At 40.3% G+C, this 15,964-nt stretch overlaps 1 protein-coding gene across 1 annotated transcript; it reads right to left on the bottom strand.

Annotated features, from left to right (window-relative positions):
- Positions 1–7,198: 7,198 nt before the first annotated feature.
- On the bottom strand, positions 7,199–8,137 carry LOC139003490 (olfactory receptor 4F3/4F16/4F29-like). Its single transcript, XM_070405430.1, has one exon. The coding sequence runs from the start codon at positions 8,135–8,137 to the stop codon at positions 7,199–7,201; it is 939 nt and encodes a 312-aa protein (XP_070261531.1).
- Between the last annotated feature and the right edge of the window lie 7,827 nt (positions 8,138–15,964).

Raw genomic sequence — 15,964 nt, 5'->3', positions numbered from 1 at the left:
TTAAGCATAAGAAAGGAACAACAATGGAGCTGTTATCTGTTAAAAGTGTGGGCACAAACAGGTAGTTAGACATTCCCTGAGGGGTCTCAGATTGGAGAGGGTGAAGGCCAGACTGAGGGACCCCTTCCCCCCACCCCCACCCCAGTGCACGAATTTCATGCACCGGGTACTAGTAAAAACATAATATGCTAATTAGACAGACGTCCTTCCTTCCAGACACAGCCACAGTGGGCAGGGGCTGAGGCAGAGGCAGCAGAGGCCCCCGGCCACCATGGCGGCAGGCTGGGTCTGAGGCAGAAGCGGGGGCCAAGGCAGAGGCCCCCTGCCACTGCTGCGGTGGGTGGGGGCGGAGGCAGAGGACCCCGGCTGCCACAGCAGCAGGGGTCGAGGCCCTTGCATGAATTTCGTGCATTGAGTTTCTAGTATCTACATAATATAGATAAATCATTTTTAAATAAAACTACTATAAAAACTTTATGCCAATGAACTTTAAAACTGAATAGATAAAATAGACAAATTCTTTCAAAATATATCTATAATAACAAAGCCATAATATGCTAATTAGACCAGACTTCCTTCCAGACGACCTTCTGGATGAAACTGAGGCAATGGGGGCCGAGGCAGAGGCGGCCGCCACAGTGGGCAGGAGCCAAGCCCCTTGCATGAATTTCATGCATCAGGCCTCTAGTATTTTAATAAGTTCTGATAAATTATATATATTTTCAAAGAGATATGTATGTAAACTACAAATGAGCAGAATTAAACAACATATTGTTTATGAATAATATATTTTTTATAAAATTATTTTTCAAAAACGCAAAAGAAGCATAAACAGAAAAATCCAGAATAGTGATTACTTCTGGGTGGAAGGTAGGGTAAAGGGAAAAATCCAGAATAGTGATTACTTCTGGGTGGAAGGTAGGGTAAAGGGATAGGAAAGTATAGATGCAATAATAGATGGGCTCAGAGGTAGTTTTCTTATTATGCTTTATAACTCAAATATATGTTACATATTTTATAAATATGTAATAGTTCATGCAAATAGTAGGACAATTTTCAATTATATAGGGATAACATTTTTATATTTTTTCTTTTTCATTTTTACCTTTTTCAAATTAATTATATATCTATTGTTTGCAAAGGTGGGAGCAACTACTGCTCCAATTCACTGCTGGTGATGGAATTTTAAATTGACCCAACCACTTTAGTGGGCATTTTTGCAAAAGTAATTAAGCCTTACAAATACACAGCAATTTCATTTACATTAAGTTGTCATTAAAAAGTAAACAAAGCCATCCTAATATATAAAAACCCAGGGTCCATACTGTCCAAAACAACCGAAGGCTCAACCGCCTGGAAGTCAGTCCTGCAGTCAGTGCTGGGTTGCCATGGCGACCCAGCACTGACTGCCGCAGCTGGGGGCTGAGTAACCCAGCACTGACTGCTGAAGGAATTGCGGATCAGACCCAGAGAGAGGCCTGCAGAGAGAAGCAGGGTCTGATCCACAGCCTCTGTGGCAGCTGTGGATCAGCCCTTGCCTCTCTCTTTCTCTCCGGGCCTGGCCAGCAGACATATCTCTCTTTCTCTCTGGGCCTCTGCAGGGGCTGCTGATCAGGCCCAGAGATAGACCCAGGGATGCTGACTGGCATAGAAACCAACCAATCAGAACAAAATCTGGATGAACTGTGAGGAGCCAATGACTGCCTAGGAGGCAGAGCTTTTGACGCTGACTGGCACAGAAACCGACCAATAAGAACCTAATCTGGGTGAACTGCAACTGCAAAGGCAGAACCTAAGGTGGAGGCTGAGGAGGGGTTTTAAGGGCAAGAGCTGTTTGGTGTAAGGTGTAAGAAAGCAGTTCAATTTTTTAGTGACCAGTTTGTTTTGGCAGTATAATGCATATGGCTGGTTATCAGTCTAGATATAGGGATTATATATTTTTGTCTGCCAAGAACATCTCCTCCTGTTGAAAAAGGCTTTCCACCCCCACCCCACCCCCCATTTAAGCAATCCTATCCTATATAACCTATCTATACTAATAAAATGGTAATATGCTAATTAGACCGGGTCAACCGGCCATCTTCCGGACGTCTGACTTCCTTCCAGAAAAAGCCATGGTGGTGGGGGCCGAGGCAGAGGCAGTTAGGCACAATCAGGCCAGCAGGGGAGGGCAGTTGGGGATGAGATCAGGCCAGCAGGGGAGGGCAGTTGGGGCGAGATCAGGCCAGCAGGGGAGAGCAGCTGGGGGCAACCAGGCTGGCAGGGGAGGCAGTTGGGGGCAAGATCAAGCCAGGAGGGGAGGGCCGTTGGGGCAGAGATCAGGCTGGCAGGAGAGGGCAGTTAGGAGCGATCAGACAGGCAGAGGCAGTTAGGGGTGATCAGGCTGGCAGGGGAGGACAGTTGGGGGCGAGATCAGACCTGCAGGGGAGGGCAGCTAGGGGTGATCAGACAGGCCGGCAGAGGCAGTTTGGGGCAATCAGGCAGGCAGGCAGGTGAATGGTTAGGAGCCAGCAGTTCCAGATTGCGAGAGGGATGTCCCCAATTTTAGAGGTGCAGGCTGGACTGAGGGAACTCCCCCCCCACCCCCCCACCCCGAGTGAATTTCGTGCACCGGGCCACTAGTGTGTATATAAAAAGGTATGTCAAGCCTAGCTGGCATGGCTCCTTGGATGAGTGTTGACCTATGAACCAGGAGGTCATGGTTCAATTACTGGTCAGGCCCGGGTTGTGGGCTCAATCCCCAGTGGGAGGCATGCAGGAGGCAGCCAATCAGTGATTCTCTCTCATCATTGATGTTCGATCTTTCTCTTCCTCTCCCTTCCTCTCTGAAATCAATAAAAATATATTTTTTTAAATAAAATAAATAAATAAAATAAAAAGTATGTCAAGATCTTTCATAGCAGAACTGTTCTAAAAATTGAAAATAACTTAAATGTCAGCAATGAAATGCTAAGTGATATATATCTATACCCATACAATAAATTACCATATAGCCACAAAGAATTACATGCTAGAAGTAGATTTATCATGAAAAAACTTACATATCATATTGTTAAATGACCAAATCATATCACTAAATGGACTGTAGAACAATGTGATCTATGAAATAATATACAAATTATTTTGTATAATTTTTAATGCATAATGAAAAATTCTAAGAGAAATATAACAAATTTTGACAGTTATGTTTAAATGAAATAATTTTTATTGATTTTTATTGTGCTTACCTATATTTAACTTACAAACATACTTTAGACTCTGCCAGTTTGTTATCCTAAATACATTCACTTTAACGTTTCTACCAAATCTATTAGATTTTTCCATTCCTTGTGATTTGGAAGGAAACAGGTGTTTCTTTTTCCCTCTTATCTTGTATTTACTACTGCTGTTTGGACAAAAACAAATAATTATTGACTTCCCACTTTAGGCCAGCCATCCCACTAAGTACAACAAAAACAAAAAATCATGTTTTCTGCTCTATGGACATATTTCCTGTGGGGGGGGAAATAGTTAAAACAATCTTTCAAATAGAGATAAAGTTATTAAGATGTTAAGCAAAGCACATGCTAGAGAATGACTGAAATTGAAAGGCAAGAAGGAACTTTTTTATTATTTTTATTTTTTAATCTTATTTTATTTTATTTTTAATATGTTTTTGATTTGAGAGAGGAAGGGAGAAGGAGAGAGAGATAGAAACGTCAATGATGAGAATCATTGATTGGCTGCCTCCTGTACGCCCTCAACGGGTGATTGAGACCTCAACCCAGGCATGTGCCCAGACCAGGAATTGAACCATGACCGTCATAGGTTGACACTCAACCACTGAGTCACGCCAGCAGGGCAAGAAGAAACTTTTTTAGATAGAAAGTCTTTTCTTGAATTTGAAAAACCTGAAGGCAAAACCTAAATAAGGAAAAGCAGCCAGCCCTGGCATATGCCCAGACAAATTGCTCTGCAGGTAGAGAGAAGGGCCAGTGTACAGGTATCAGACCAAGAGCTTGCTGTATTCAGGTAACAGAAAGTTCAAAATGTCTAAGAGTGAAAAGGGGTCAATGAAGCTGGCAGGGCCAAATCTTATCAGGCTTTGAGGATCCTGGTTAGGCAAGAGATAGAGTAGGTATCATGCTGTGGTATCAACTTGCCCTTATCCTCCAGAGCAGTGGTTCTCAACCTGTGGGTCGCGACCCCTTTGGGGGTCGAACGACCCTTTCACAGGGGTCGCCTAAGACCATCAGAAAACACATATGTAATTACATATTGTTTTTGTGATTAATCACTATGCTTTAATTATGTTCAATTTATAACAATGAAATTGGGGGTCACCATAACATGAGGAACTGTATTAAAGGGTCGCGGCATTAGGAAGGTTGAGAACCACTGCTCCAGAGCTTTCCATGAGCTTCTCAGGGCATGAACTTACCTCAGAAGATTGGTCAGTGTGGGCTTTAGCATTCACAAATTCACAAATGTCCTCTACTCAAATCCTTTTGTTGAGTCTGCCCATCTTACCATACCCCTTACTTAATTGCAGTGATTTTTTTTTTGCCGCAGAGATCTATTGTTCCTTCTTACAATTGAGTTGTATAGTTCTAACAGAATTTTCTTTAGTTCCTAGAACAGTCTTGAGAACATAATGAGTATTTAATACCTTTTTGATTAATTGAATTCCTATTTATAAAAAATTTTTTTAAACCTAGTCAGCTTGGTAACTTCTTCCAGTACATTAAAAAGCACCATCAACCTGGCTGGTGTGGCTCCGTGGTTGAGCAACAACACATGAACCAAGAGGTTTGATTCATGATCAGGGCAAAGGCTCCGGTTGATGTACAGGAGGCAGCCGATTAGTATTTCTCTCCTCTCAATGTTTCTATCTCTCTATCCTTCTCTCTTCCTCTCTCTAAAAAAATCCATAAAAATATATTTTTTAAAAAAGTACCATCCAAAACAAAGCTTCACAGAACTATTGCATAGCATAGAAAAAGTCAATTTGAATATAAGAAAAGGAATATGTGAAAAATACATTGAATTGTGGCATTTTGAAGCCTCTGTATTTAAGATATTTTAAATATCATTTTAAATATAATAGTACTGTTAGGAATAGAGCAAGTTCTTGAACAAAGTCTGATAAATGGAGTTAGAAAAGAAGGCATTAGAAAGAAATTTGTAGATAACTTGGTAGGTTATCAAAACTAAGATGTGGTTTAATGTTTTATTTCATTTTGTTAACAGGCACTTATAGAACACTATAGAGCAAGAATTGTTTAAAGTATTTTACAAATATTAACTCAGTTAATCTTTACAGCTTGTGAGAAAGGTATGTTTAGCCATAAGGAACTGCCATTTTTGTAAGTTAAAAACAGTCAAATACAGCCTGGCCAGTGTAGCTCAGTGATTGAGCATAGACCTATGAACCAGGAAGTCACAGTTCAATTCCTGGTTAGGGCACATGCCTGGGTTGCAGGCTCAATCCCCAGTATGGAGCCTGCAGGAAGGAGGCAGCCAATCAATGATTCTTTCTCATCATTGATGTTTCTATCTCTCTCTCCCTCTTCCTTTCTCTCTGAAATCAATAAAAAGATATTTTTTAAAAAAAAAATTTAAGCAGTCAAATAGCCCTAGCTGGTTTGGCACAGTGGATAGAGCCTGCAGACTTAAGGGTCCTGGTTTTGATTCCGGTCAAGGGCATGTAGGCTTCCGGTTGCAAGCTTCTCCCCAGCCAGGCCCTGTCTTTCCCTCTCTCTTCCACTCTCTCTAAAAATCAATGGAAAAATATCCTCAGGTGAGGATTTAAAAAAAATAGTCAAATATATATTTCAGGTAGTTCAACTTATGTCTATCCAATAGATGAAAAAATTTAGGCATAAAGAGGCTAAGTCATCTGTGTGTTAGTAAAAAGCAAAGCTAAGATTTGAAGTCAGTCAGTCTGGTTCAAGAGTCTAACCATGTCACTTGGGTGTGCAGGGGGAAAGACTTTACCTAACTCTGAGAAATCATTGTTGGTTTCAATATAATTAGGGCAAGGATTAGCTCTATCTAGGACAACACTATTAAATAGGTCATTGTCTTTGCCCATTACCTGGCCCTCATTGTTCAAATCCCCTGACATGCAACACAGCTTTTGAAATAACTAGAGTAATTATAAGGCTTAATTATAGTTATCACATACGCTAACTGAAATGTTTAAGAAGCCATAACCCAGTGATCCAATTTCAGGCTGATGTTGTGATTGTTTTAAAACCAAAAATAATTCAAAATAACTTTAACTCTTTGCTCCATTTATTGAATGGCAATGTTTATTGAAGGGTAAAAGCTAGACAATTCTTTAAAATGCACTTTTTGGTGTGCTGTCCCTCCAAAGAGTATGCCCATGCCAGCCCCTCCCCCTTTCCTTCCCCCACAGACACATATATCCTAACCTCTAAGGAACCCATGAAACATGTAACCAGGGGACCAATGGGCAGCTGCAGCTCGTCCCAGGCTAACCCCCTGAACCTGTCTCCAAGGCCCTCTTTTCCCTGACTTCTCAGTGGGCCAAAGTAGCCCAGCCTACGCTTTCTTATTGTTTCTTCTATGTCCTTCCTTGTTTCATTGTCCTAACTATATTTTTGCTGCCATCATAGACCCAATTTCCTTTGGCTTAGGGCTGTGTAGCCCTTCCCTTTGGATATCCCCATCTTCCATCCCCTTTTCAAAAAAATAAAATTATAAAATCCCCTCTTTAACTCTTACCTGTTTTCTTCATGCATTTCAGCTACTCCCACACATCTCACTATAAACCTCAACAATAAAAAACTATCCTAATAATTGCAAATTTTGTCATATTTTCAAAGCACTTTTCTTCAGATTCTGCATCACAAACTCCAAAAATCAACCTGACGAGAGAGAGTTCGCCTCAGAACAGAGTAAGGAAAGAATTATAAAGCCCAGTTCAGAATCCTCTTTATTAATGAGGGGTAGGAAAATGTGGAAACAATGCTATAGTAATACGTTTTTATTCCATCACGTTGCATAAGAAAGGAAAATACCATATCCTCCTTGGTTATGGCAGAATATTGCAGAAAACACATTAAGAAAATCTTGGACATTAGTAATTAAACTATTAACTAAAGTATCCATGGTGCTGTGTTTCATTGGATTCATGTTGGTAGTATGGGCAGGAAATGTTAGAGATGCTTGTCTTTCTTGATATCAAAATCACTTAAAAGAACTTCCTGAAGCTCAACACCTGACTGAATATTCTCCTCATTGCTATCTTCATCTCTTTGTTCCTAAATGTATAGATGGCAGGGTTCAGAAATGGGGTGATAATTACATCAAAAATGGCAAGGAATTTATCCACTGGCACTGTGGGAAATGGCCAAGAGTACACAAAAATACATGGACCAAAAAATAAAACCACCACTGAGATGTGAGCTGACAGGGTAGAGAGGGCCTTGGACAAGCCACCTGAAGAACGTTGCCAAACAGTGACCAAAATGAAGATATAGGAGATAATCAAAATGAAAAAAGTTCCCAGGGAGATGAAACCACTATTGGCAGTGATCATGAGCTCCAATCTGTAAGTGTCTGTGCAAGCAAGCCTAATAAATCGTGGAAGGTCGCAGTAAAAGCTGTCAACTTCATTGGGGCCACAGAATGGTAAGTTTACAACAAATACAAGTTGGATCAGTGAGTGGATGATTCCAATGGCCCAGGCAGCCACCAAGAGTAAAATACAAGTTCTGAAGTTCATGATGGTCAAGTAGTGAAGAGGCCTACATATAGCAACATAACGGTCAAAGGCCATGGCAATGAGCAGAACCATCTCAGTTCCTCCAATAACATGAATGAAGAACATCTGAGCAATGCAGCCTTGGAAAGAGATTACTTTCCTCTCCTTGAAAAGATCAGAAATCATCTTGGGAGCTGCAATGGAGGAAACCCACATGTCAATAAAGGAGAGGTTGGCCAGCAGGAAGTACATGGGGGAGTGTAAGTGGCAATCAGAGATCACTGTGAACACAATGAGAAGGTTTCCTAAAACGCCTGTTACATAGAATACAGAGAAAACTAGAAAAAGGACTAGTTGCATCTCCAAAGATCTGGTGAGTCCCACCAACACAATCTCAGACACCAACGAATGATTTCCTACCCTCATGGTCTCAGTCACTTTGGGCTCCAAATTGGCCTAAAAGAACAAGAAAAATAAGAAAGTGGAATTACTGGCTGTATCAGACAGAGTTCCATTAGAGAGGCAGCACCATTAGGAGACAATATACTGAGGGATTTATGACAGTGACTTGACCTTACACAATCATGGAAGTTGATTCTACAGTCTCAGTAAGACTGTTGCCTTTGCATCGGATGCTGTAGTTTGAAGTCCACAGGACAGGCAGTCAGGAAGGAAAGATGAATATAAAATTGGGGGGGGGGGATAAAAATAAACTGGAAACTCACAAGCAAAGCTAAAGCTATAAAGACAGCCTAAAGCCAGCGTCAGTCCTCATTGTCTCTGAACTGCAGAAGCCAGGGGCCTTCACCACAGAGCCAGACTCACACCTGCCCTCAACTCAGAGAAGTTAAAGGATATAAATAAATAAATAAATAAATAAATAAATAAATAAATGTGACAGTTGCAGTCTGGTCTTACCTCACGTCAATGAAATAAACCAGCAAAGAAATGAAAAAATGTGTGAGCTAGAAATATAGTTCCTGCTTCACTTTTGCCCTTGAAATATTGCAAAGAATCTCTCTTGAAACTCATCTTAGTTGAAACATACAGAAAAAGAATCCTGGGGAATGTAGCTCACTCTAGTCAAGTTGATGCAATGCAAAGCCACTACACTAGCTATTTAGAATAATGTACAAGCCTGGCTGGTGTGGCTCAGTGGACTGAGCATCCTATAGACCCAGAGGTCCAGGGCCCTAATTGCTGGCTCGATCCCCAGTAGGAGGCGTGCAGGAGGCAGCTGATCAATGTCTCTCTGATCAATATTTCTATCTCTCTCTCTCCCTTTCCCTTCCTCTCTATTTAAAAATTAATAAAAACATATTTTAAATGTTTTGAAACATTTTGAAAATTAACTATCACCACTTTTTATTTGGTCAACAGTGACCACAGTGGAATTTAACTAGATTTGACAAAGGCTCTAAATCCACTGGTCCTAATCTCACTCCATCTTTCACCAACTTGTTATTACTGATGCTATTTAAAATATCATCATGTGCTCTCCTCTGTCATCAGGGAGCCACTTCAAGTGAGAAATATAAGAATTTCAGCAGAGTTTTAGGATGAAAGGATAACAGAGGTGCTAAGGGTTACATGGCAATAAATTGTTGCTTCTGTGAGTCCACAGGGACTTCAGACAAGTACTGGTATACTTCAGGCAGAAAGAAAGTAATCCCAGATGGAAGTTCTAAAAAGCAAGAAGAAATGATGAGCAAATATGTGGCCAAATATAAATAAGCAAAGATTGAGTGGGATTTTAAAAGAGAGAATTGAAACACATGGCTGCAATAGGATTAAATTGAAAGGATATGTAAGGTCCTCAGTGTCACCATGTCGCACAACTCCAGGAAGCACAATTTACATTGCATTCTATGATAGGTCTTATTCGATTTTAAAAAGTTAAGTGTGAATGCTAGTTTTCTAGTATAATCACTAAAAGAATAAAAATATAATGAGAATGAATATTAAATCTCAAAAAAGGCAAGATATGAGAAAGTTACATGTAAATGATAGAAAAAATCAAACAAAATAAGGTGATAAAAATAAATCCAAATAGATCAGAAATTACCATAAGTGGACTAAATTCTCCAGTAAAAAAAAATATATATATAATATATAACAGTAAGGATGTTATATATCTATATATATATATAGAGAGAGAGAGAGAGAGAAAGAGAGAGAGAGAGAGGAATACTCAGATAAATAGATATATATTTATTTATAAAAACAACAATATGCTATTTACAAGAGACATATTTACACAAGAAAACAGAGATGAAAAGGTTGAGAATAAAAGTATGGGAAGGGTCCAGCCGCTCTGGTTCAGTTGTTGAACGCCGACCTATGAACCAGAAGGTCACAGTTCGATTCCTGGTTGGGGCACATGCCCAGGTTGCAGGCTCCATGCCCACTGGGGGGCATGCAGGAGGCAGCCCATCAATGATTCTCTCTCATTATTAATGTTTCTATCTCTATCTCCCTTCCCTTTATTCTCTGAAATCAATAAAAAAAAATATGTTTTTAAGTACAGTGGGGCCTTGACTTACGAGTTTAATTCGTTCCGAAACCGAGCTCGTTAAGGAGCTCGTTAACTGAAATTACTCTATCAACTCAATGCAAAAAATCAGCCGAGAGACAGCTGGTATCTCAAAAAACTTGTTAGTCGGGACACTTGTAAGTCAAGGCCCCACTGTATGGGAAAGGTATACTAAGCAAATACTAACAAAGAAAAGCTGATGTAGTTACTAACAATATCATTTAAATTAACTTTAAGTCAGAAAGCATTACTAAATATAGTGACCAATCCAAACTTTAAAAATTTCAATTCCACAAAAAGACATAACAAGCATTCATTTGTATGCACCTAAAAGCATAATCTAAAAACATGTAAAGAATTAGCAAAACTACAAGAAGAAATAGACAAATCCGATATATTTGTAGAAACAGTGGGAGAGTGAAACATACTTCTCTCAGTGAAAAATAGGATAAATTGAAAAAATATCAGTCAGCACAGAGATTTGAAAGCATAATTAATCTAATTAAATTATATAAATCCCTGTCCCCAATATATGCCTAATATACATTTTTTCAAACAAATATAGAACATTACAAAAATTTGCCATATACTGAGCTATTTTATAAAACAAATATTAAGAAATTTCAAGACTTATCATGCAGACCACATTCCAACCCCAAGTTAGAACCACTAACCAAAAGTTAGCTAGAAAATCTCCATGTGTTTGGAAATAAACATAGTTTTACATAACTCTTGGGTCAGAGATAAAATCACAATGGAAATTTAAAACATTTTTTAAACTAAGACATAAAAGTATTTTATACAAAATCCTATGGGATGTAGTTAAAGTAGTATTAAGAGGGAAATCTATAGCTCTAGCTAGTTTTGCTCAGTGGATAGAATGCCTGAGGAGTGAAGGTTTGATTCTGGTCAAGGGAACCAGCTGGTCAATAGTTCTCTCATCATTATTTCTATCTCTCTTTCCCTCTCCTTTTCTCTCTGAAATCAATAAAAATATATTTTTTAAAGTAATGAGCTAAGTATTTAGTAAACAGAACAGCAAAGCAAACAGAAAGAATAAGAAAGGATATCATAAAATAAGAGTATAAATTAATAAAAATATTTTTTAAAAGAACACTACAGAGAATCTATAAAAACAAAGTTCTTTGAAAAGAAGTAAAAATGATAAGCCTCTGGTGAGATTAATCAAAGGAAAAAAAGAGAGGCACACAGAATATTGAGAAACATAGAGATGTTATAGACACTCAAAGCATTAGAGACTATAATGAGCGACTTTATGCCAACATATTTCAAAAATCTGAAAATATGAGCAAATATATAGAAAAGCATAACTTACCAAAACTCACTGTGTTGAACATTCTAGATCCACTGTCCCCTTCTTCATCCTGCTCAGGGCCTGACCTTTATGGACTGCATTAGTTGGGGTCCCTGCTCTCACTGTTGGTTGGTTTTGGTCAATGGCAGGGACTGACAAGGAATAGAAGGCCAAAAAGAGAGAATGAAAGATAAGGATATTAGTCTCCAGATTTAGTCCCCTCCACGCCTCAGGACAGCAATGACTGCATTTCTCTCCAATAAGGTGGCCCTCTCCTCCATCCATAACTTTCTTTACAGGTTGCAGCTTCACCACTTCTTACTGGTTTCCTTTTATCTTATCCTTACCTTTCTAAATAATCTTTCCATTATTAATCTCTCTATTACTGTATGTGAATGTGCTGTTTTCTGTGGGAAACACAATAGATAAAAATAGGAAATCTAAATAATCCTTTAACTGCATTAAGTGAAATAAGCCAGTCAGAGAAAGATAAATATAACATGATCTCACTCATTTGTGGAATATAATGAACAACATAAACTGATGAATAAAAATAGTACCAGAGTCATAGAATCATCCAGCAGACTGTCCAACCTATGAGAGAAGGCAGGGAGTGAGGGGGTAAGAGATCAACCAAAGGACTTGTATGCATGCATATGAGCATAACCAATGGACACAGATGGGGTGGGCATGTGTTGGGGAGATGGGGGCAGCTGGGGAGAGGTCAATGGGGGGAAAGGAGACTTATGTAATACTTTAAACAATAAAGAATTTAAATTTTAAAAAACATAAATTAAAGAATTTAATTCTAATTTTTAAAATCTCCCACAAACAGAACTCTGGTTTTAATGAAAGAGATCTGCCAAAAATTTAAGGAACCAATAATTACAATCCACAGAAATTACATAGAAAGACAGAAAACTTTCTCCCCTACCTTATTTTATGAGACTAATATAATGTAGACTAGAGGCCCAGTGCATGAAATTTGTGCATGGAGGGGGGGTCCACTCAGCCCAGCCTGCACCCTCTCCAATCCAGGACCTCTCGGAGGATGTCCGGCTGCTGGTTTAGGCCCAATCCGGGATTTCAGGCCTCAACCAGCAGTTGAACATTCTTCTCACAATCCAGGACTGCTGGCTCCTAACTGCTCACCTGCCTGCCTGCCTGATCACCCCTAACTGCCCCGCCCCGCACCAGCCTGATCACCTCTAACCGCCTCTGCCTGCCGGCCTGATCTCCTCTAACTGTGCCCCCTGCCAGCCTGGTCACCCCCAAATGCCCCTCCCACTGGCCTGGTCGCCCCTTACTGCCCCCCTGCTAGCCTGGTCACCCCTAACTGCCCCCCCCTGCCAGCCTGGTTGCCCCTAACTGCCTCTGCCTGCCAGCCTGATCACCCCTAACTGTGCCCCCTGCTGGCCTGATCACCCCTAACTGCCTCTGCCTGCTGGCCTGATCGCCCCTTACTGCCCCCCCAGCCATCCTGGTTGCCCCCAACTGCCCCCCCCCCAACAGCCTGGTCATCCCTCACTGCCCCCTGCCTTCCTGGTTGCTCCCAAATGCTCCCCTGCTGGTCTGGTCACCCCCAACTGCCACCCTGCCAACCTGGCCGCCACACACAGCCTGCTGTTCAGTCATGTGGTCATCCCTCACTAACCCCCCTGCTGGCCTTGTCGCCCCACTCAGCCTGCTGTTTGGTCGTTACTGTTACTGTTACTGTGATGGTGTCCTAGACAATTTGCATATTCCTCTATAGATACTAAAATTTGACCAGGCCATCTGCTCATGGCACTCCCCACAACACATCCTTCCTTGAAGGGAAATCCGCATGGCAGGGAGGGCAGGAGATGCTGGATTCTAGTGTAGACATGTAAAGTTTGAGTGAAAGGTGGACATCCAGGTACCAGTGTCCAACAGTATTCATCTTTAAGCAAGTGTAGGGCTTTCTTGCTTTGCCCACTTTGCATACATAGATGACAAAAAGAAAAAGCAAGAGATTTAACACATAACAAGAAGGTAGGGAAAAAAAGATGGAAAATTGTATGTTATATGTTTTTCATCACAATAAAAAAAGAAGGTAGAAAGGAATAAAAATAGAGAAACAGGAGCTTTCTAGGGGACTAGAAAAACTCTTTTTAACCTGAGTGAAAAAATGCAGAGTTCATTTCATTATTTTTAAGACACTCTTCTGTATGTAGAATATTTTACAAATTTTTAAAACACATGATCTCACTCATTTGTGGATTATAGAGAACAACATAGACTGATGAAAAGGGACAGATCCAAAGACTGAGAAACAGCAATCAGGCTATCAATCCCCAGAAGGAAAGTAGGGGAGGGCGGGGGTAAGGGGAAGAGATCAGCCGAAGGACTTGTATACATGCATATAAGCCAAACCAATGGACATGGACAACAGGGGGATGGGAGCATGAGTGTGCGAGGGGGGGAGGGGTTGGGGGTTAATGGGGGGGATGAGGACACATTTGTAATACCTTAACTAATTAAAAAAATAACAAAAAGAGGAGAAGATAGGGACAATCCAGAGAGAGGAAACAGCGTGTGCAGAGGTACAGAGTTGAGAGAGAGAGCAACCAATTCTGGGGGGAGAACAATGACTTTTTTGGCTTTAGTAGAAGTCTGTGTTGGAGGAACATAGGAGATAAAATGTGAAGATATATAGAAAACAGATTATAGAGACTCTGGATAGTAGGCTATGGAGGATGAAATAATCCATGGTGGAGGAGTAACCATTTGGGGGTTTTTAAGTTGAAGAGGGCATATTTATGTAAAGTTGTGTTTTAAGAAGAAGCTAAGGCTAGAGAGGTAACTTAGCAACCATCTGCACAGACATAATCATTGAAGCCGCAAGAAACACATATCTAGAGAAAAGGTCAGATATCCTATTGGAAAGTCCAAGATGTAAAGTAAGGGAAAGGAAACAAAAACAGTGCTGTAGCCCTAGCCAGTTTGGCTCAGAGGATAGAGCATTGGCCTGCGGACCAAAGATCCCTGGTGTGATTCAGGTCAAGGGCATGTACCTCAGTTGCAGACTCCTCCCTGGCACTGCTCAGGCACATGCAAGAGGCAACCAATTGATGTGAGAAAATATTTTTCTCTGTCTTTCCTTCTCTCTCCCATTCTCTCTAAAAATCAATGGAAAATACCCTCAGGTGAGGATTTTTTAAAAAAACAACACAGTGCTGCAGGCAGAGAAAGGGTGTCAGAGAACGAGGGCTGTAAAAGCCAAAATATAAGATTATTTCAAGGAGGTGAAAAGTACTGCAGTGTCAAGGAGAATAGGGATTAATTCAGTGTTTCTGGAATCATTAGTAAGAAAATATGTATTTGAAGGCAAGGACCTTTAAGAAATTCTTCACTAGTTCCCAGTGCCTAGAACATACCTAACACATCAAATATGCTCAATAAATATTTACAGACTGAATGAATAAATGAGTAATGAAGAGATTACTGAGTAAGATCTCAGATTAACCCTTAGTCTATTAAGAGTATACAATCTATATATATAAAGAGCCAGGGTCCATAATGTCCAAAACGACCAAAGTCTCAACCGAACACCAGAAGTCAGTCCTGCAGTCAGTGCTGGGTACGGCCACCTCATTGAACCAGCACTGACTACTGAGGAGGCTGCGATCAGGCCCAGAGAGAAAAGCAGGGTCTGATCACAGCCTCCGTGGCAGTCAGTGCTGGGTCAGCATGGCAGAAGTCAGTCCTGCAGTCAGTGAACATAGGGTCAATTAATATCTCTTTGAAAGGAATTGAGAATATAAAGTACAGTGTAGAGCAATTACTTATATTATTTCACATAAAACTCTTTTCAACTAAGATATTTTCCTTTATTTAAAATGTATCTTTATTGTTGAAAGTATTACAGATGTCCCTTTGTTTTAGTTTTTTTTTTTTCTCCCATTGATCTCCTCCACCCTGCATCTGCCCTTTCCAGGCCTTCGCCAGACTATTATCTGTGTCCATGGGCTATTCCTATCTAATACATAAAAATCTAGAAAGATTTAGAGAAAAGAAAAGAAAAGATATGCCAGGTAAATATTGAACAGAAGAGCTGAAGTTGCTGCATGAATACTGGATACAGGCTTGAAGCCAAAACACACAACTCATGAGATAAAGTTAGTCATTGTAACATAACAAAAGGTTCCTTTCACTAAAGAGATAAGATGGTTCCCGATGCTTATACACATAATAGAACAGTGTGGGGGTTCAGAATAAGCCTCACCAAGATGTGTCTCAGTGGTATGCAGATTTTTGAGCTAAGGGCAATTTTAGCTTCAGGCTCAAGTGAAAATTCTGCCCCTCCCTTTAACTACCTAAAAAAATTGAATTAGAGGCTTTGCCCATAATAAGACATTATCCTATATAATAAAAGGCTAATATG

The sequence above is a fragment of the Myotis yumanensis genome, unplaced genomic scaffold, assembly GCF_028538775.1.
Source record: "Myotis yumanensis isolate MYYU_CA2020_CCGP unplaced genomic scaffold, mMyoYum1.0.hap1 SCAF_1, whole genome shotgun sequence".
NCBI lineage: Eukaryota > Metazoa > Chordata > Mammalia > Chiroptera > Vespertilionidae > Myotis > Myotis yumanensis.
This window is presented reverse-complemented; position numbering and strand designations above follow the sequence as displayed.

Coding starts and splice junctions, on each gene's coding strand:
- LOC139003490 (XM_070405430.1), bottom strand. CDS start 8,137: ATGAGGGTAGGAAATCATTCGTTGGTGTCTGAGATTGTGTTGGTGGGA.